This window comes from Ascaphus truei, chromosome 11, assembly GCF_040206685.1.
Source record: "Ascaphus truei isolate aAscTru1 chromosome 11, aAscTru1.hap1, whole genome shotgun sequence".
In the NCBI taxonomy this organism is placed as follows: domain Eukaryota; kingdom Metazoa; phylum Chordata; class Amphibia; order Anura; family Ascaphidae; genus Ascaphus; species Ascaphus truei.
This window is the reverse complement of record NC_134493.1, coordinates 57,986,546-58,009,801: the sequence shown is the minus strand read 5'-3', so window position 1 is coordinate 58,009,801 and position 23,256 is coordinate 57,986,546. Positions and strand designations below refer to the sequence as shown.

Sequence of the window (23,256 nt, the reverse complement as noted above, 5' to 3'; positions counted from 1 at the left end):
ACGCACGCATGCGCGTGCACGACCTAGGACTTTTACGTCCTCCCACAGGAGGAGTTCCCGCCCCCAGCTCAGGCCGCGCGTACCTGTCTTGCGCGGCGCACACGCCTGATGCGCGTGCACCGCCCACAAGCCTCGCATCAAGCGCAGCTGTGGCAATCTTTTCCTCACCAATTCCTATCTTCCATGGGGCCGCTCCCTCGTCACTCCCCCTCTTCCTATTGGTCCTTCCTCCTATTTATACCTTGCTCAGCCATTCCTTCTTTGGCTGAGCATAGCTTTGTGTGACCTGTGTTACCCACGGTCGTGCCTGTCTTAGCCCTTGTCTCTTTGTCTTCCCTAGTGATCTTTTGTGTACCGAACCGGCTTGGCTGTGGACCCGCTCTGGACTTCGACCCTTGGCTTGCCCTCTGACCTCCTGAACTCTCCGAACCTTTACCTCGGCTTACGGACTCCAACCAACCTCCCGGCTCTGGACCCCAGGCTCTCTGTACCAACTATCCTTCTGGAACCTCCCTCTTCGTCCGGCGAGTATCTAACTTCTTCTTATACTCCTGTACGGTTCCAGACGCCTATTTTCCACTTTCCAGGCGTGTCCCCGTAGCTGTGGGTGCAGGTATTACCCTTCTCACCTCAGTTTCGGGGTCCCTCCTTGTCCGTGGTGAGCACAGCGTAACAGTCTGCATCCTCCAACCTGAACACCATGTCCTTGTGTTTCTGTGTAACTGGGATCCATGTCCTCATGTTTCTGTGTAACTGGGACCCATGTCTGCTTCCTCCAACCTGAACACCATGTCCTCGTGTTTCTGTGTAACTGGGATCCATGTCTGCATCCTCCAACCTGAACACCATGTCCTTGTGTTTCTGTGTAACTGGGACCCATGTCTGCATCCTCCAACCTGAACACAAAGTCCTTGTGTTTCTGTGTAACTGGGATCCATGTTTGCATCCTCCAACCTGAACACCATGTCCTCGTGTTTCTGTGTAACCTGGACCCATGTCTGCATCCTCCAACCTGAACACCATGTCCTCATGTTTCTGTGTAACTGGGACCCATGTCTGCTTCCTCCAACCTGAACACCATGTTCTCGTGTGTCTGTGTAACTGGGACCCATGTCTGCATCCTCCAACCTGAACACCATGTCATCGTGTTTCTCTGTAACTGGGATCCATGTCCTCATGTTTCTGTGTAACTGGGACCCATGTCTGCATCCTCCAACCTGAACACCATGTCCTTGTGTTTCTGTGTAACTGGGACGCATGTCTGCTTCCTCTAACCTGAACACCATGTCCTCATGTTTCTTTGTTACTGGGGTCCATGTCTGCATCCTCCAACCTGAACACCATGTCCTTGTGTTTCTGTGTAACTGGGACTCATGTCTGCATCCTCCAACCTGAACACCATGTCCTCATGTTTCTGTGTAACTTGGACTCATGTCTGCATCCTCCAACCTGAACTCCATGTCCGCGTGTTTCTGTGTGACTGGGATCCATGTCTGCATCCTCCAACCTGAACACCATGTCCTCGTGTTTCTCGGTCCTCCACTCCACCTTTTCATTAAGAGGGCGGTAGTTACCAGGAAATAAGGATTCCTATCCGTTGGTAATATTAAGGCATTATAGACAGTTGCATATGATGCAATGTAAAGTAATTGTATGTATGGATGCACGTAATGATTCTTTGAAAAAAATCAGGTTTTATTAAGGATCTCCAAATATTGACTGCTCACTCAGCAGGTTTAATTAACTGTCAGCTCCTTATAAATCACCTCCAAATACCAATATTAACATCCCCATGGGGGTGAAGGACTCATGTTTGTTTCTTATTTATCTTTATTTGATTAAGAAAGAGATATAGTAACTGCTCTAATTCTAACTGATGGGATATTGACTGTGAAGGGGTTAACATCTGCATTTAACATCACAAACAAACAGGCTTGTGTTCTCCTCACTCACCCAGCTGGGCATAAACTTCTCCGTCTCAAAGCTATTCAGTGTTGGTTATCCTCTGACTGTTATCCACTATGGTGATGGTGTCAGTAAGGGGATAGGCTCTTCTCCCCATGGTGACTGCACTATGCCCTGCATTAGCCTCTGAATGCATTACATACTCTCTGTCCTCCAGGACGTACTTACAGGAGTTGATGAAGGAGGACTTGCCATGACCGATACATCCTAACAGCTGCAGGAGGACCCGGTTATAGCCCTGGTTGCCCAGAGCACAGTTATCAAGGTAAATTTAAGGATGTATTCTGTGAGTTGAATTGGATCCATTGTTGATGATTCTCTCTCTCTCTCTCTCTTCATGCTTATTAACGTTATATATATAATTTCACTTACTTAGCGCACTGCTTTCAATCTTTTTCAGAATGTAAAGTAATGCTGCGTATACTGAGCTTTTCTTTATATAACTGAGGCATTAGGATTCTACAAAATGTATTATGAATCTACTCTCTCACTTGGTGATGTTACATTGGTTTCCCTGATATAAGGATACAGAAGGGGGGGGGGGTTATTTATCAAACCTCCGGGCTCCAGATCTGGGGCAAACACAGGATTCATAAAGTAATATTTTCCTTCAGTAAATCCCATCGTGTCCGGCTCACGTACGGCGTGTCTAGGGCTGGAGCTTTGGGTCACCGATATTTACCTAGTTCTCCAAAGGGGCCACATCAGAAAACATTTATTTAAGTAGAAGGGTCACAAGCGTATTGTGATGTAATGTATTATTATAGTTCAACATGTTGCAAGTATTTATAACATCTGTATCTGCACCATATATATTTATATTCCCTTCCTTTACTAATGAGTGTAAGCTGTTTTAGCCAGGGATGAGCAGACTTTTTACGTTGAGCCCCCTTTTTTAATATTAGTCGCCCCCCCTGCAAATCACATGAGAGAATTTTTTTATTAATCGATATACAATATAAATGTGAATCCAAATACGGAAAAATACTTGCATATTTCAACATTTTTAAAACAGCAAAACATGGCAAATGATAAATGTTTTTTTTTAAATAAATCAGTAGAGTAGGACTCCCGTTTCTCCCCCCACTCATATCTTCTCCCCACCCCCCATTAATCCCTCACCTTATCCTCTCTCCCTCCTCCACATCCACTCTCTCCATTCTCCTCCTCACCCCTCTTCCTCTCGTATCCCGTTTCCCTTCCCTCACCCCTCTCCTCCACCTTCTCTCTCACCTCTACCCTCTCACATCTCTACTCCTCCTTCTCTCACCCCTATCCTCCTCTCTTATCCCCTCTGCTTCCCCTCTCTCATTCCTATGCTCCTCCTCTCATCACCTATCCTCATCCTCTCAGCCCCTCTCCTCCGCTCACCCCATTAACAATGCCTACCTGGCTTCGGAGGAGTGTGGGGGAAGAGGACCCAGGGAGTGGAGCAGGGCAGTGGCAGAGGAGGGCAGCTCCCACCTTTCAACGCCTCTGCCCACCCTTTTCCGCTCCCACCATCCTCCTCGGCCACCACACTGCTCCACACCACCATCCTTCTCTTCTGGCGCCTCCTTGAAAAATCTTGCAGCCCCCAGTTTGCGCACCCCTGGTCTAAGCAACTGGTATGAAATGTGTATGACATTAGTCCTGCTGTGTATTGTAATTTACATTTCAGTTCTATACTGTATCAGTGTGTGACTGGGTTTAGACTGTAGGTATCATTATATTTGTGTGTTAATGTGTGTATTAGGGAGTTAAAAGTCTGCCATAGGCATATCAGGCCACACCTAAACTTATCAAACAGTACAGATTAATACTTTAAATTACTAGTGAAATATTAATGAATAAAAAGTGAATGTTTGGTAAAATACAACTCAAATAATACTTAAAGATCTCCTTTGTAACCCAACGTATATATCTCCAGCACAATAAGTTTTTAATGATCATTAATTAAAAAGTATATTATTGATAAAAATAACATAAGGAGAAAAATCAATTCCTTCCTGACTCCAGTATATTTATTTTCCCTTTATTATTTAATTCATAAAGAAATATGGTTGGTTTCAGGCTGCTGTGAGGTTTGGAAAGCTCAGTACACTACAATGTCGTCTATGCATCTAGTCCTTTCAAATGTTTTCTCCCCGGTCCATACGACTACTAGAACTTTAAGCTACATTCATGAAATAAGAAAACAATAAGTGTATGGGTCAGATTACGGTCACAATACCTGATACAGGATCCTGTATCTTGCTTTGTACATATTTCTGTCTACTCAGCCATTTGCACCATGTTCAGTAGCTTTTATTTGTTGTATTTATTTCCCCCTTTTTTCTATTTAATAAATAAGGATATAAGGTCTGTTTCAGATGCATTTACAGATTATTTTTCTCTGCATAGATCCCGCTGTAACTCTAATGGGGCTTTAAAACCAATTTACTTTGATTGTGCGTTACCATACACAGAGATATTATACAGCTTGCGAAACCTTGAAATGGACCAAGATAAGAGTTTGTAGATGAAACTATAATGTACAGAGCTTTCCAAGTCTCTTCTTCAAGTGCATTAGCTTGAGACCCTTTGAGGTTTGGAAAGCTCAGTACACTATAATGTCGTCTATGTATCTAGTACTTTCATAAGTGTTCCCCCTGCCCATACAATGACTAGCACTTTAAGCTGCATTCATGAAATAAGAAAACAATAAGTGCTGTTTATATAATGGTTTATTTTCCATGAATTACTGAGAGCTGGCTACAAAGCTCATTACGAGGCAGTTATGGAAGGTCATAGGTTTCCAGGACAATGCAGCATCCTTAATAATGCAGATTTCTACATATCATCCCATGTAAGGATGTCCTTCCTCCCGCTCTTCACGTGTTCCCCGATTTCCAAACGATTATTGTTTGGTATCCCTGTTGTGTACAAATTTAAGTAGGAATTTCTTCCGTTCAGCGCGTTCCTTTCTTGGGTTCCTTTCCTCTTGCATACGGAAGTTGACATCTTCCAAGACTTTATGTATGAGTTTCAGGAACTGCATGTGTCTCCCCCGTGTTTTTACATGGTCCTCCTCTGTGTAATTCTCCACTGCTAATATCTCCTCGGCTCCCAGACCTTCAAATATATCCCGGAGCCTGGAGAAGTTCCCACTTGTTTTGTTGGTGAGGACGATAATGGGGTAGATTCCTGGGGGGGAGAGAATTGAACACTTATCAGTCTAAGGCCCTGATTCAATGTGCCGTGAAGTCACTTCCCCGTGCCAGAGAAGAGATGGGTTCTATTCATACGAGTGGGACTAACATCGTATGCAGCACGGAGAAGCGACTTCACCGGATAATGTATAAGGGCCTAAATCTATGTGCATCTCTGTGCCTCTCCCTCCTCCTGGGATTATTTTCACTTGGTAAAAAAAAACAAAAAACATCTCGTCTGTGTATTTGCAGTGTCCCGAAAACAAGGGTAATCCGGGCACTCCGGTATAATGATGCAACAAGAGAAATGCCTGTGCTCAGTGCTGCTGAAGGCTACCCAGAAATACCTCCAAACTAGCAGTACTCTATAGCAGAGTGTGCAAACTATTGGAGCTGCCCCCCCCCCCCTCCGCTTGCTCCCTCTGGTGCTTGTGCCCGCCTTACCTCGATTTCCAGCGTCAAATGATGCCGCGGGGTCATGTGTCATCATGTGACACTGCAGCGTCATTTGACGCCGCGTTGCCATGGCCACGTATCACACCACGCATCTGAATCCCAGTAAGTGAGTTACAGGGGCCTCACGTGATGGGGAAGAGCGCTTGGCCTTGGCAACCGCCCGCGCGCCCACCCCCCAGTAACATCTCTGCGCCCCCCAGTTTGCGCACCCCTGCTCTATAGGAGGTGATGGTACTGTACAACGGGCTTGAAAAAGATGAGTTTAATGAGTCAACAAATCCACTGTATGCAGACATATACACCTGTATGCAGACATACACACCTGTGTGCAGACATACACACCTGTGTGCAGACATACACACCTGTGTGCAGACATACACACCTGTGTGCAGACATACACACCTGTGTGCAGACATACACACCTGTGTGCAGACATACACACACACATACACCTGTATGCAGACATACACACACACATACACCTGTATGCAGACATACACACACACATACACCTGTATGCAGACATACACACCTGTATGCAGACATACACACCTGTATGCAGACATACACACCTGTATGCAGACATACACACCTGTATGCAGACATACACACCTGTGTGCAGACATACACATCTGTGTGCAGACATACACACACACATACACCTGTATGCAGACATACACACACACATACACCTGTATGCAGACATACACACCTGTATGCAGACATACACACACACACACACACACCTGTATGCAGACATACACACACACACCTGTATGCAGACATATACAGATCACCTTTGCCTAATAGAAACTAACCCTTATATATTGCAGCAAATGCATATCACACTCATGAAGAAATGTTACTAACCCGTGTGTTTTTTTTACTATTAACTAGATTTATAAAAGGAAAATATTAACAAGGATATTGGTTTAGTAATAATGTATTCATTTAGAGCTACAGATGTTTGTGACTATGACGAGTAAATATTGTTGACTAATGACCACTGTATGTAATGAATGGTCTACATTCATCATGTAATGTATTTTTACTTTTATTAATGTAGGCTTTATTTTGCCTTAGCAAAAATACATGTGTGTTTCCTAATATTTAAAAAATAATCTCAGTTTTGGTAACACTGCTAATACTTTTTGGAATTGTATTGAGCTATTTATTGTAATTAGTTAATATAATGAAGACAATGATGTAATAGGAAATATGCATACTCTTCCATAGAGCTTCACCCTCAAACATAGTATGACTGGATTGTGAATGAGTTCAGAATAAAGCTTGGAATAATTTAGCACTGTATGTACAGATGCTGTCTGTCCTATCCAGCAAGCGTCCGCGGGCATGGGACGGAGCGCACTGTGGAAATCGGGGACACTCTGCAGGACAGTCCATAGCAGTCCATAAAATAAAAGCAGCTTCACTACCTTAGCAGATAGCCACTAAGGCAATGAAGGGGTTAAGCCTGAGTAACTTGGCGTATTGGGGGTAGAGGGGGTGGATGATGGGGGTAGTTACCCGAGTGTGGGTGGTTAGGTCTATCGGGAAGGTTGCGGGAGGAGTTAACCCCTAGTAGTAACCACTATGGTAATGAAAGGGTTAACTCCTCCCACTACCAACCCGAGGCCAAACCACCCACCCCGGGGCAACTACCCCCTTCACCAACCCCTCTACGCCCAATAAGCATAAGCTTCATTTGTTTAACCCCTTCAGGACATTTTCACATATTTCACACAGTTTAGTCCACAGGAGCTAGTCAGTCCCGATTGCACAGGGATAGGCGCTCTGTTTGTAAGCAAATATTGCAAGTTCAATACAGTAAATGAAATGAATAAATATACTCCAAATGACAAGCATTACAACGCTCACTGCGGTGTGAGTGACGAAGCTGACCCAGAAGTTCTCTATGGTGAGAGGAACATTTGAACAGCAGAGAGGTGTGTGCATCCTGCTTCCGAGATACAGAGCGTTTACCGCGATCATCTGGTCCCTCCTGCACAGTGACAGGACAGTACCTACTCCGGAGTTTCATCTGAGCTCCTGCTACAGCTGTTGGCGATTGAGACAATATCTCATTCATGTGATTTTTATTCATCCGTTTGTGAGTGCGCAGTTTATATTTTATTCCAGTCCCATATAAAATTGTTAACCTTACTACACTATGAGTGCGCCTGTTTTCTGTTTGTTTTTCCTTTAGATATCTTCAAGGGAGTGGTGTTCCCCTCAAACAGGCTACAAAGACTCTGGAGGACAGTGTTCTGGGACTGGTTTTAGTATCGTCTATTTTTATATTCAATTTTTTTTTTTATACATTGTTTTTATATTTATTTTATTTTTTTTAAATATATATTTTTTAGTAGTTGATATTTATATTGTGTTCATATACTCCCCAACCTTTTTTTTGTGGTTTACTAGTTCATCACAGTCATTGCCTATTATATTTTGTCAGTTTAGCCATCAGTAGGCACCACTTCTTTGTCTCCTTTTTTGTAGAGATATATATATAGCAAATGGAAATATTACTGTATGCTCATTTGCATGTCTTTGGCAGGTCTGCAACCCTGCCTTTCACCATTATCACACAGCACTTCCACTGCAGCAAGGGATTCTGGGAAATTACATGCAAATGAGCACACAGTGCCACTTTTTGCTTCAAAAACCATTTTATACAGGGAACCATGTATAGAGTATATTTACATTTGCTATATGCTTGGCTGTGGAGGGTTTTTGTCACTTTTTTTACTCACCATAACTTAACTCAGTATATATACACACACACACACACACACACACGTGTGGTGCGGTAATATGTACAAATATATATGTATATATATATCACATACACGTGGTGCGGTAATATGTACAGATATATATATATATATATATATATATATATATATACATATGCACGTGGTGCGGTAATATGTACAGATATATATATACATATGCACGTGGTGCGGTAATATGTACAGATATATATATACACATCCACGTGGTGCGGTAATATGTACAGATATATATATATATATATATACATATGCACGTGGTGCGGTAATATGTACAGATATATATATACACATACACGTGATGCGGTAATATGTACAGATATATATATATGACTAAAAAGGAGGGAGAGTAGGGTCAAAAAGGTGCACTCAAATGCTGAATTATGAAAAATAGAAATGGACTTTATTAACAAAGAGTATAAAAAACACAAAAGACAGACCCACACAAATCACATGTCAGATCGCTATGCGACACAACGTAAAAACATCAAAGAGGTACAATTGGTCTGATAAGAGCCAAAGCAGGGTAACAGTATATCATTACAAATATAACATAACAGAACTAGGGGAAAAATATTTCTCCCCAAGTAATGTTTACTAAGATCGGCCGATCCAGAACAAGAGTAGCAATGAATATAAATGGTAAGTAGATACAGACCACAAGAGAAAGATTGGATATATATTGTAGTAAATATACATAAACCTCTTAATGATGATGAGAGATAATTAGGCACATAGCTAGAAATACATAAAATTGAGCCCTTTAAGAGTGTTTGTTTATGCTGACACTGTATGCTCCCGGAAGAAGCCTTTTTGGCGAAACGGCCGTAGGAGCAGAACTGTGACAGCACCCCTCCATCCTGTGACCCGTGTGCCTTACCATACTGCGTGAGACTTTCCTCCGTTTTACTGCTGATGTCCCACTGCAAGACTTTGGTCTTTATCATCTGATTCTCCTGCTGCCTGACTGAGTAACGCTGGTATTTATCACTGGATTTCCTCAGTGCTCTGTGCACACCACACACAGCAGTGCTCTATGTCCCTGTGTTATTCACACACCACCACTGCTCATTATTTTTGAGCTCTGTATCTCAGGGGACTTTATACTGTATGAGCGCTACCAGTGCACTTTATAGATTTACCACTGCTGCTACTTTTTTTACATGTGCAGCTCAATTTGGGCATCACTTTATTCAGCTGATTTACAGCACGTTTAAGGGTCACAATTTTATGTATTTCTAGCTATGTGCCTAATTATCTCTCATCATCATTAAGAGGTTTATGTATATTTACTACAATATATATCCAATCTTTCTCTTGTGGTCTGTATCTACTTACCATTTATATTCATTGCTACTCTTGTTCTGGATCGGCCGATCTTAGTAAACATTACTTGGGGAGAAATATTTTTCCCCTAGTTCTGTTATGTTATATTTGTAATGATATACTGTTACCCTGCTTTGGCTATTATCAGACCAATTGTACCTCTTTGATGTTTTTACGTTGTGTCGCATAGCGATCTGACATGTGATTTGTGTGGGTCTGTCTTTTGTGTTTTTTATACTCTTTGTTAATAAAGTCCATTTCTATTTTTCATAATTCAACATATGAGTGCACCTTTTTGACCCTACTCTCCCTCCTTTTTAGTCATATTATTCCCTTGGGTCGGTAGCACCACCAGAGGGTTACCTTTTACCCTGACCTCTGGTTAACTGATTATTTAATCACACAAGGGTGATTTGATTGCGGCATCTATTGTGTGTTCCAGATATATATATATATATATATATATATATATATATATATATATATATATATATATACACATACACGTGGTGCGGTAATATGTACAGATATATATATATATATATATATATATACATATGCACGTGGTGCGGTAATATGTACAGATATATACATATGCACGTGGTGCGGTAATATGTACTGTCTCCCAGAAATGATTTATTACCTGTTAAATCCCGGCAGTTTTTAAAGATTGTTTTCATTTCCTCTACTTCTTTGTCTGCAACGTCCTTTCTAGCGCTGCTTAAAGGGAACACAGATTATGAGATGCACAGATCCACCTGCGGGAGCACTTATTGGGTTTAGTTTAGAAAACAAAAACCCCCAAAATATTTCTCCTGCTTCACTGTTTACAAACGAATCATGTTATCGGGAGCAGTGAAGTCGGACACATTGGTACTACTTCCATTGTAAGAGGAACCATTGAAACGTTTCTTTCATCACACAGTAAGGACACTGATTCTTATTGATGGTATTCTATAAACTTCAAGTAAAAGTACTCTTTTCAGTTGTTTTTAGACAAGTATTGACACCTTTTCACTTCTACTTCCTACATCCACCAAAAACTTGGATCCTCCTTTTCTATAAATGGATTACCTCCATATCGTTTCATGGAGCTCAGTCCATAACATCCCAGATATCCACTGGAGAGAGATCCAGTCTCTCAGAGTTACTATTTCTTCAATTTAACCAAATGTCACAACTTTAATGAAAAATAAATGGATAGTGCTCCAATCTCTCAAACGTTATTGTCCGGTGGAACCATTGCAGGGCTGGAGTCCAGTGGCTGGGACAGGCTAGCAGGTGGGTAGCGATGGTCAGTGGACAGGCAGTGGTCAAAGGCAGGCATGTAGCAATGGTCAGGAATGGGGCAGGGGTCAGAGGCAGATGGCAAGCAGGTGGTAATGGTCAGGAAACAGAGGTCAGAACAGCAGAGGAACAACGAGTAAGATCCAAATACAGTCTGGTACGCAGCAACAGTAAATGAAACAAACAGGCAGTGAGCTTGTTTACTGAGGGAACCACAATCAACATGCAACAGGAAGCAGTAAGGGTAACGTCTTGGGCCTCGTTCAGGGTGCCGGCTTCGGAGGGAGGGCGTGCTTATGTGCGAGCTGCCGTCGGACACAATGTATTCAAATTAAATTGTGGTTGTCAGGGTAGCAGCTGCCCTGTCTCCGAAGTACGGAGTTGACGCTGGCTACAGTTTCAATAACAACCAAGGTTGTTTTTTGAAGTTGCAGCAGCGTCACTGGGACCTCGGCAGCCAATGAAATCATTCCTGAGAATGATTTCATGACTGCCACTTGGATCCCTAAGCTGAGGTCTGTAGCCCCCTCCCCCTCCCCCTCTGTAGCCCCCTCCCCCTCTGTAGCCCCGCCCCCTCAACTCTTGAAAAAGTCTGCTGGGGAGGATGTGCACACATCGCCCAGCAGACAGCCGCTCGCACACGCGTACGCCCGCCCTCCAACTGCTGCCTCTGGCACCCTGAACGAGGCCTTATAAAGGGCAAGCTGGAGGTGACGGACAGGTGCTGAGCATTAGACAATCAGGAGCTTTCAGGGAGTTCCCTTCAGGAATAATCAGCAGTCCCAGAAGTAGACGAGGAGAACTCCAGGCTGGGAGTGAGAGACCAGGGGTCAGGGACACACCTGACACGTGTAATATTGAGACACTAAAAGGCTGTCTCTTTCTCTGTACAACACTCACGCACCGCACTAACACCAAGTGGCTTATACATATAGAGAACCACCATGAACAGGCACGGCTTTTGGCATTGTTTACACAGATAACTGACTCTGTGGGCTGTGTTACCGATATAGGCACAATACTACTAACTTGTGTGTACAATACTCACGCACCATACTAACATCAGTGGTTTTTGTACATAGAGATCCACCACCAACAGGCATGGCTTTTGGCATTAATTACACAGATAAACTGACTCTGTGTGCTGTGTTACTGATATAGGTACAATACCACCAACCTGTACAAGTAACCAGCTATACCTGTATACTGCTACGTGTATGTGTGTGTACAACACTCACGCACCGCACTAACACCAGGTGGCTTATACTTACAGAGAACCACCATAAACAGGCACGGCTTTTTGGCATTGTTTACACAGATAACTGACTGTGGGCTGTGCTAGCGATATAGGTACAATACCACTAACTTGTGTGTACAATACTCACGCACCATACTAACATCAAGTGGCTTTTGTACATAGAGATCCACCACCAACAGGCATGGCTTTTGGCATTATTTACACAGATAACTGACTCTGTGTGCTGTGTTACTGATATAGGTACAATACCACTAACCTGTACAAGTAACCAGCTATACCTATATACTGCTACAGTCAGCGTTGATATCGACATGCTGATTTATGCCATACGACAGTACAAACTAGACACTTACCGTTACCTGTTTTGACCTATAACCATCCTTTGGATCTACTCTACACCACTAGTGTTATCGTGCGGCCATATCCCAGACTCTGGGTTTACAGTACAGAGGTTATTGTGGTTTGCTTTGCTCATTTTTAATATTAATTCACTGTACACTGGCTATCATTAGTATATTACTTGACCTATAGTGTTCCCCATATTATTTTATATTTAGAGTTAAGACTCAATTAAAGTTTCTGGTTTTAATTAATTCATTACTCACCCACCTTACTAGGTTCTGATACATTTTGGCTACACATTGGTAGAGTGCTCTCCTTGGGGTTCTACCTCTCTCTGTTTTTTCTATTTGACATTACCCCTGATAGTAGCACCTCCACATAGACACATCCAGCAAGCAGTAGCGAGGGTATTCCTTCCCCCTCCACTTCCCCTTTTCCCCTCCTTGTGTTTGGATCTTTCTCTGACTTATAAGGTAATGGGATTGGGGTTACAGAGCTCTCCACCCCTACACTGACCACATGAATAAATTAAGGAAGAACCAGATCTCCCTCTCACCTGTAGACAAATATTGGGACAATGAAGTCGGTGAAGTTTGGCTCCACGTCGGCGTCCTCCAGCTGACATATCATGTCCTCGTATTCCTTTGTCCACTCTACCTGCTCATTCAGTGGGAGGAAGTTACCTGCAAACATGAGTCATATCAGAGATTTAACATCCCAACTAATACCAACAAATTATTTTTCAATAATAAAATACAAGTCCAACAAACACAGAAGGAATTGTTTTCTTTCTAGACCAAGTGTGGCTGGAACGTTATCCAGTTGTAATTGGTTCGTTAATTACAGCTGGACAATTAGAAAAAAATACTAAAAAAAACATCCCATTTGTCACCTTTTATAGCCAATATCCATATGGACCACGTGGTTTCTCATTGTTAATGTACATCAAAGCGCGTGGAAGTTACTAGTTGGAATGAAGTTGACATGCAGATGTAGCAGATGCCAGCAGCACATCCCGACATGCGGGAAGGGGAAGTGGCCAATGTTGTAAATCAGCCACGTGTGAGGAGGAGGTGGAACAAGAAGTGGCCTCACACGTGGCACCGGGAGAAAGAACGACGGCAACATTTGTAGATTAAATAATAGTTTTAAACACAACCTTGGGAAACATTAGAAAGTAAAGAGATCAAACGTGAAGAAGTGGTTTGAAATTAGAAGACAACATGTTATTGATCCTAACAATGAGGTTACCATTTCAATGTATAATTGTCATGTAATAACAACATTTCCAGTGACACTACGTATTTTTCTGAATGAAAATCATTTTACAAGCTTTGCTTTGTTTCCTTACTCATTCTGACTGTATATTTGTACAGTCCAGATATATTATACTTGTATCTTATGTGTATATTATCAGATGTAAGTATAAGGCCCCGGACATGTTTCCTGCGTGCGTGCTGAAGCGTGCTGACGCGCGCTCCCGCTCAACACTGAGCTCCTACAGCCGCAATTAGAGCGGCTTTAGCAGGGGCTCACCTGCGCTTCCGCGCGCTTGCGGAAGCGCAGGTCTTGGGGGAATTTAAAATTCCCCCGCTTGCCGGCGCGCAGGGCCGGTCACGTGAGCGGTTCGCCCAATGAGGGCGAACCAGCTCCGTGACGTCACTGGCCCGCCCTCGGCCAGTGACGCGCCCGCCCCCGGACGGCCCCCTGACGGCTGCTGGGAGCGCTTGCGGTAAGCAACCGCAAGGCCAAGGAAAGCACCCGCTTTCCCTGCGCCTCAGCACGCCAGCAGGGACCATGGACTCGGCCTAAGAATACACTTTCACTGACCCCCAATCTCTGGATGGGTTTGTGGTATTATAATGAGACCTTTCAGTAACAGAGAGACAGGGTTATCCTTCAGAACCTCAGCAGATCCTGGTAGAACCTCAGCAGATCCTGGTAGAACCTCAGCAGATCCTGGTAGAACCTCAGCAGATCCTGGTAGAACCTCAGCAGATCCTGGTAGAACCTCAGCAGATCCTGGTAGAACCTCAGCAGATCCTGGTAGAACCTCAGCAGATCCTTCAGAACCTCAGCAGATCCTGGTAGAACCTCAGCAGATCCTGGTAGAACCTCAGCGGATCCTGGTAGAACCTCAGCAGATCCTTCAGAACCTCGGCGGATCCATCAGAACTTCAGCAGATCCTGGTAGAACTGATAAGGGAATGACAGCCCCCATTCTGATTGTCCCCGCGGTAACTCACCCAGCTGGGCGTAAACTTCTCCCATCTCAAAGCTGTTCATTGTGGAGCAGCCTCTGTTGTCCACCATGGTGATGGTGTCTGTGAGGGGATAGGCTCTTCTCTCCATGGTGAGACCCCCATCAGCAGGTGCAGCCTGAGCACACGGGGTATACGCCTTATCACCTAAGACATATTTACAGGAGTTGATCAGAGAGGATTTGCCGTGTCCCAGAAAGCCAAAGAGCTGCATGAGGACCCGGGTGTAGCCCTGGCTCCCCCGCACACAGTTATTAAGGCTGTAACTCGTGATGTATTCCTTCAGCTTATCCACCTCCATGTCTGGCAATTATTCTCCTGTCTCTGAACTGAAACCTCTTCCTCTTCCCGGGGCTTTTAGGGGAGTGTTAGAAACGTCATCTGGCTGAAAGGAAACCACGTATACAGTGATCCCCCTGCAGTGGCACACAGACAGAGCAGGGGGGGGGGGGCATGGCACACAGAGCAGGGAGGGGCATTGCACATAGACAGAGCAGGGGGGGGACATGGCACACAGACAGAGCAGGGGGGGGGGCATGGCACACAGACAGAGCAGGGGGGGGACATGGCACACAGAGCAGGGAGGGGCATTGCACATAGACAGAGCAGGGGGGGGACGTGGCACACAGACAGAGCAGGGGGGGGACATTGCACACAGACAGAGCAGGGAGGGAGGGGACTTTGCACACAGACAGAGCAGGGGGGGACTTTGCACACAGACAGAGCAGGGGGGGACTTTGCACTCAGAGCAGGGAGGGGGGGGACTTTGCACACAGACAGGGAGGGAGGGGACACTGCACACAGACAGAGCAGGGAGGGGGGGGGACATTGCACACAGACAGAGCAGGGGGGGGACATTGCACACAGACAGAGCGAGGGGGGACACTGCACACAGACAGAGCAGGGGGGGACATTGCACACAGACAGAGCAGGGGGGACATTGCACACAGACAGAGCAGGGGGGGGGACATTGCACACAGACAGAGCAGGGGGGGACATTGCACACAGACAGAGCAGGGGGGGCATGGCACACAGACAGCAGGGGGGGGGACATTGCACACAGACAGAGCGAGGGGGGACACTGCACACAGACAGAGCAGGGGGGGACATTGCACACAGACAGAGCAGGGGGGGACATTGCACACAGACAGAGCAGGGGGGGGGACATTGCACACAGACAGAGCAGGGGGGGACATTGCACACAGACAGAGCAGGGGAGGACATTGCACACAGACAGAGCAGGGGGGGGACATTGCACACAGACAGAGGAGGGGGGGACATTGCACACAGACAGAGCAGGGGGGGACATTGCACACAGACAGAGCAGGGGGGGACATGTCACACAGACAGAGCAGGGGGGGCATGGCACACAGACAGCAGGGGGGGGACATTGCACACAGACAGAGCGAGGGGGGGACACTGCACACAGACAGAGCAGGGGGGGACATTGCACACAGACAGAGCAGGGGGGGACATTGCACACAGGCAGAGCAGGGGGGGGACATTGCACACAGACAGAGCAGGGGGGGACATTGCACACAGACAGAGCAGGGGGGGACATTGCACACAGACAGAGCGAGGGGGGACACTGCACACAGACAGAGCAGGGGGGGACATTGCACACAGACAGAGCAGGGGGGGGACATGGCACACAGACAGCAGGGAGGGTGGGGACATTGCACACAGAGAGCAGGGAGGGGGGGACATTGCACACAGACAGAGCAGGGGGGGACATTGCACACAGACAGCAGGGGGGGGGACATTGCACACAGACAGAGCAGGGGGGGACATTGCACACAGACAGAGCAGGGGGGGACATTGCACACAGACAGAGCAGGGGGGGACATTGCACACAGACAGAGCAGGGGGGGACATGGCACACAGACAGAGCAGGGAGGGTGGGGACATTGCACACAGACAGAGCAGGGGGGGGGACATGGCACACAGAGCAGGGAGGGGCATTGCACATAGACAGAGCAGGAGGGGGACGTGGCACACAGACAGAGCAGGGGGGGGACATTGCACACAGACAGAGCAGGGAGGGAGGGGACTTTGCACACAGACAGAGCAGGGGGGGACTTTGCACACAGACAGAGCAGGGGGGGACTTTGCACTCAGAGCAGGGAGGGGGGGGACTTTGCACACAGACAGGGAGGGAGGGGACACTGCACACAGACAGAGCAGGGAGGGGGGGACATTGCACACAGACAGAGCAGGGGGGGGACATTGCACACAGAGAGCAGGGGGGGACATGTCACACAGACAGAGCAGGGGGGGACATGTCACACAGACAGAGCAGGGGGGGCATGGCACACAGACAGCAGGGGGGGGGGGACATTGCACACAGACAGAGCGAGGGGGGGACACTGCACACAGACAGAGCAGGGGGGACATTGCACACACACAGAGCAGGGGGGGACATTGCACACAGACAGAGCAGGGGGGGGGGACATTGCACACAGACAGAGCAGGGGGGGACATTGCACACAGACAGAGCAGGGGAGGACATTGCACACAGACAGAGCAGGGGGGGGGGACATTGCACACAGACAGAGCAGGGGGGGACATTGCACACAGACAGAGCAGGGGGGGACATTGCACACAGACAGAGCAGGGGGGGACATGTCACACAGACAGAGCAGGGGGGGCATGGCACACAGACAGCAGGGGGGGACATTGCACACAGACAGAGCGAGGGGGGGACACTGCACACAGACAGAGCAGGGGGGACATTGCACACAGACAGAGCAGGGGGGGGACATGGCACACAGACAGCAGGGAGGGTGGGGACATTGCACACAGAGAGCAGGGAGGGGGGGATATTGCACACAGACAGAGCAGGGGGGGACATTGCACACAGACAGAGCAGGGGGGGACATTGCACACAGACAGAGCAGGGGGGGACATTGCACACAGACAGAGCGAGGGGGGACACTGCACACAGACAGAGCAGGGGGGGACATTGCACACAGACAGAGCAGGGGGGGGACATGGCACACAGACAGCAGGGAGGGGGGGACATTGCACACAGACAGAGCAGGGGGGGGACATTGCACACAGAGAGCAGGGGGGGACATGTCACACAGACAGAGCAGGGGGGGACATGTCACACAGACAGAGCAGGGGGGGCATGGCACACAGACAGCAGGGGGGGGGACATTGCACACAGACAGAGCGAGGGGGGGACACTGCACACAGACAGAGCAGGGGGGACATTGCACACAGACAGAGCAGGGGGGGACATTGCACACAGACAGAGCAGGGGGGGGGGACATTGCACACAGACAGAGCAGGGGGGGACATTGCACACAGACAGAGCAGGGGAGGACATTGCACACAGACAGAGCAGGGGGAGGACATTGCACACAGACAGAGCAGGGGGGGACATTGCACACAGACAGAGCAGGGGGGGACATTGCACACAGACAGAGCAGGGGGGGGACATGGCACACAGACAGAGCAGGGGGGGCATGGCACACAGACAGCAGGGGGGGACATTGCACACAGACAGAGCGAGGGGGGGACACTGCACACAGACAGAACAGGGGGGGACATTGCACACAGACAGAGCAGGGGGGGGACATGGCACACAGACAGCAGGGAGGGTGGGGACATTGCACACAGAGAGCAGGGAGGGGGGGACATTGCACACAGACAGAGCAGGGGGGGACATTGCACACAGACAGAGCAGGGGGGGACATTGCACACAGACAGAGCAGGGGGGGACATTGCACACAGACAGAGCGAGGGGGGACACTGCACACAGACAGAGCAGGGGGGGACATTGCACACAGACAGAGCAGGGGGGGGGACATGGCACACAGACAGCAGGGAGGGTGGGGACATTGCACACAGAGAGCAGGGAGGGGGGGACATTGCACACAGACAGAGCAGGGGGGGACATTGCACACAGACAGAGCAGGGGGGGGACATTGCACACAGACAGAGCAGGGGGGGACATTGCACACAGACAGAGCAGGGGGGGGACATTGCACACAGACAGAGCAGGGGGGGACATTGCACACAGACAGAGCGAGGGGGGACACTGCACACAGACAGAGCAGGGGGGGACATGGCACACAGACAGAGCAGGGAGGGTGGGGACATTGCACACAGAGAGCAGGGAGGGGGGGACATTGCACACAGACAGAGCAGGGGGGGGGACATTGCACACAGACAGAGCAGGGGGGGACATTGCACACAGACAGAGCAGGGGGGGACATTGCACACAGAGAGCAGGGAGGGGGGGACATTGCACACAGAGAGCAGGGAGGGGGGGACATTTCACAACTACAGAGCAGGGGGGGACACTGCACACAGACAGAGCAGGGGGGGGACATTGCACACACGCACACACGTATACATATATGTAAATATTTTAGATAGATATATTGTAATCATAATATTTGCAAGGCCTGCACACCATTTTCTGTTAAAAAAAATGTGTACATGTAATAAATAAAAACTCTTGGCCCCAAGGTTTTTTTGTTTTTTTTTACAGTTTTTGAAAGACATGAGCAGGGGGGGGGACATTGCACACAGAAAGAGCAGGGAGGGGCATGGCACACAGAAAGAGCAGGGAGGGACATGGCACACAGAAAGAGCAGGGAGGGACATGGCACACAGAAAGAGCAGGGGGGGACATTGCACACAGAAAGAGCAGGGAGGGGCATGGCACACAGAAAGAGCAGGGAGGGACATGGCACACAGAAAGAGCAGGGAGGGGCATGGCACACAGAAAGAGCAGGGAGGGGCATTGCACACAGACAGAGCAGGGGGGACATTGCACACAGACAGAGCAGGGGGGGACATTGCACACAGAAAGAGCAGGGGGGGGACATTGCACACAGAAAGAGTAGGGGGGGGGACATTGCACACAGACAGAGCAGGGGGGGGGACATTGCACACAGAAAGAGCAGGGAGGGGCATGGCACACAGAAAGAGCAGGGAGGGACATGGCACACAGAAAGAGCAGGGAGGGGCATGGCACACAGACAGAGCAGGGGGGACATTGCACACAGACAGAGCAGGGGGGGACATTGCACACAGAAAGAGCAGGGGGGGGGACATTGCACACAGAAAGAGCAGGGGGGGGGACATTGCACACAGAAAGAGCAGGGGGGGACATTGCACACAGACATAGCAGGGGGGACATGGCACACAGACAGAGCAGGGGGGGACATTGCACACAGAAAGAGCAGGGAGGGGCATTGCACACAGACAGAGCAGGGGGGGACGTTGCACACAGAGCAGGGAGGGAGGGGACACTGCACACAGACAGAGCAGGGGGGGGACATGGCACACAGACAGAGCAGGGAGGGAGGGGACACTGCACACAGACACAGCAGGGAGGGAGGGAGGGGATTTTGCACACAGACAGAGCAGGGGGGGACTTTGCACACAGACAGAGCAGGGAGGGAGGGGACTTTGCACACAGACAGAGCAGGGAGGGGGGGAGGACTTTGCACACACCTCCATGCTGCCAAAGACAGAGGTCATTACACTCTGCTCATACTACTCGACCTCTGCAGCATTTGACACCGTGGACCACCCTCTTCTCCTCCACATTCTCCATACACTTTGTATTCGGAACAAAGCTCTATCCTGGATCTCATCCTACCTCTCCCATCGTACTTTCAGTGTCTCTTCTGCTACCACCTCCTCCTCCTCTATTGATCTCTCTGTGGGGTACCCCAGGGCTCTGTCCTGGGACCTCTTCTCTTTTCTCTGTACACACTCTAGGTGACCTAATCACATCTCTTGGATTTAAATATCACCTCTGTGCTGACGACACACACATTTACCTTTCAACCCCTGACCTTACACCTGCTTTACAGACCAACGTTTCTGAATGTCTCTCTGGAATATCATCCTGGATGGCCCTCCGCCGACTGAAACTTAACATGTCTAAAACAGAGCTCCTTATACTTCCTCCCAAACCTGGCCCTACTACCTCCTTCCACATTACTGTTGGAACTACGATCATTCACCCAGTAGCCCAAGCACGCTGCCTAGGGGTCACACTCGACTCCTCTCTCACATTCTCCCCTCACATTCAAAACGTCTCTAAAACCTGTCGCTTTTTCCTCCGCAATATAACAAAGATACACCCATTCCTCTGTTACTCGACTGCTAAAACTCTGACTCAGGCCCTCATTCTCTCCCGTCTCGATTACTGCAACCTCCTGCTGTCCGGCCTTCCTGCCTCTCACCTGTCTCCCCTACAATCTATCCTAAACACTGCTGCCAGAATCACTCTACTCTTTCCTAGATCTGTCTCAGCGTCTCCCCTCATGAAATCTCTCTCCTGGCTTCCGCTCAAATCCCGCATCTCACACTCAATTCTCCTCCTCACTTTTAAAGCTTTACACTCTTCTGCCCCTCCTTACATCTCAGCCCTAATTTCTCGCTATGCACCATCCCGACTCATGCGTTCTGCTCAAGGATGTCTTCTTTCTGCCCCCTTTGTATCTAAAGCCCTCTCCCGCCTTAAACCTTTCTCACTTTCTGCCCCGCACCTCTGGAATGCCTTCCCCTCAATACCCGACTAGCCCCCTCGCTATCCACCTTTAGGACCCACCTTAAGACACACTTGCTTAAAGAAGCATATGAATAGCACTGTGGTTATTCTGAACACATGATACATAAAGCTCGGCCCCCTGCAGACGCACTTACCAGAACTCCCTCCTACTGTCTCTGTATGTTCCCCTACCTACCAATTAGACTGTAAGCTCCTCGGAGCAGGAACTCCTCTTCCAAAATGTTACGTTTGTCTGAAGCACTTATTCCCATGATCTGTTATTTATATTATTTGTTATTTATATGATTACTACATGTATCTCTACTGTGAAGCGCTATGTACATTTATGGCGCTATATAAATAAAGACATACAATAGTAGAGTATCAAAGACAGAGAACAGTCGGCGTGGGTTAGACTTGTGCATGTTGATTAGTGCAGAAAAGTAGGCTTGTTTAGCTTGCGAGAGGGCAGAGTTGAAACAGGACAGCATAAATTTGTAGTGAAGGAGTCTGCGAGAGTGTGAGATTTCCTCCAGAGGCGTTCAGAGGAACGAGTGGAGGAACACAGCATGCGCGTGTGGGAATTTAGCCAGGGTCTGGGGTTAGAAGGGCGAGTGCATTATATTATTTGTTATTTATATGATTACTACATGTATCACTACTGTGAGTGCTATGTACTTTTATGGCGCTATATAAATAAAGACATACAATACAACATTTGTTATTTCCCTGATTCCAGGAAATGAGCCGCTTACCAGAAAACGAAACTGAACATTCATAAACTTGACTGCTTGCCAAGGAGATAGTTGGGGGGTGGGAGGGGGGGGTGGGGGGGGGGGAAGGGAAACATTTATTAACCCTTCCTGTTGCAGACCTGGTGCAGAATAAAACACCACTTTTATAAACACCCAATATTATAAAATCCCGTTGTTTCCAATGTGGGCTTTTTATCATAGTGTCTGCAAGAAGCAAAATATGAATTCATAAAGTCATATTTGTATTTAGTAATTGAGTAAATCCAATGCTGTCCTGCTCATTTAAAGTGTGCATCGTTATATTATCACCGTAGATATGAGTGTGTCTATATGTAGAGGTTATTATTATATCTGTGTGCTGTGACAGCGTCGCTGGGTCGGTATGCTGGAGTGGACGGCACAATAATAAAAAATTGAGTGTGCGCGGTCCCAACAATTCTTGTGTGTCCCAAACAGTGTGTAAGCAGTCTCCCTGCAGCTCCTCACCCTCCCGTGAGCAGGGGGGCAAACAAATGAAAAGGCAGAGCAGGGGGATGGGGGGCAGACCAGGGGGGCGGGGGGGACATGGCACACAGACAGAGCAGGGGGGGGCATGGCACACAGACAGAGCAGGGGGGGCATGGCACACAGACAGAGCAGGGGGGGGCATGGCACACAGACAGAGCAGTGGGGGAATGGCACACAGACAGAGCAGTGGGGGAATGGCACACAGACAGAGCAGGGGGGCATGGCACACAGACAGAGCAGGGGGGGGCATGGCACACAGACAGAGCAGGGGGGGGCATGGCACACAGACAGAGCAGGGGGGGACATGGCACACAGACAGAGCAGGGGGGGCATGGCACACAGACAGAGCAGGGGGGGGCATGGCACACAGACAGAGCAGTGGGGGAATGGCACACAGACAGAGCAGTGGGGGAATGGCACACAGACAGAGCAGGGGGGCATGGCACACAGACAGAGCAGGGGGGGCATGGCACACAGACAGAGCAGGGGGGGGCATGGCACACAGACAGAGCAGTGGGGGAATGGCACACAGACAGAGCAGTGGGGGAATGGCACACAGACAGAGCAGGGGGGGCATGGCACACAGACAAAGCAGGGGGGGGCATGGCACACAG

General features: G+C 48.1%; 2 protein-coding genes across 3 annotated transcripts in view; one reads left to right on the top strand and one right to left on the bottom strand.

The window, feature by feature from the left end:
• Nucleotides 1-2,150: 2,150 nt before the first annotated feature.
• Nucleotides 2,151-23,256, top strand: part of LOC142463606 (uncharacterized) — a 67,491-nt gene continuing 46,385 nt past the window's right edge. Inside the window, exon 1 of the mRNA XM_075566557.1 lies at nt 2,151-2,230. The gene's annotated coding sequence lies outside the window, so the exon portion shown is untranslated. The remainder of the gene's footprint in view (nt 2,231-23,256) is intronic.
• On the bottom strand, nt 4,653-22,349 carry LOC142463605 (uncharacterized). Of its 2 annotated transcripts, none has more exons than XM_075566555.1 (4): nt 22,136-22,349; nt 13,156-13,282; nt 10,356-10,429; nt 4,653-5,130 (listed from the first exon to the last, which is right to left on the bottom strand). In XM_075566555.1, the coding sequence occupies exons 1-4, from the start codon at nt 22,332-22,334 to the stop codon at nt 4,844-4,846; spliced, it is 687 nt and encodes a 228-aa protein (XP_075422670.1). In that variant the 5' UTR covers nt 22,335-22,349; the 3' UTR covers nt 4,653-4,843. The 2 variants fall into 2 exon arrangements, with proteins under 2 accessions (XP_075422670.1, XP_075422669.1); XM_075566554.1 differs by lacking the exon at nt 22,136-22,349 and adding an exon at nt 14,846-15,290.

Coding starts and splice junctions, on each gene's coding strand:
- LOC142463605 (XM_075566554.1), bottom strand. CDS start 15,161: ATGGAGGTGGATAAGCTGAAGGAATACATCACGAGTTACAGCCTTAAT. Junction 13,283..14,845: donor AGAAGTTTACGCCCAGCTGG/GTGAGTTACCGC, acceptor TCATGTTTGCAG/GTAACTTCCTCCCACTGAAT. Junction 5,131..10,355: donor AAACTGCCGGGATTTAACAG/GTAATAAATCAT, acceptor TCTCCCCCCCAG/GAATCTACCCCATTATCGTC.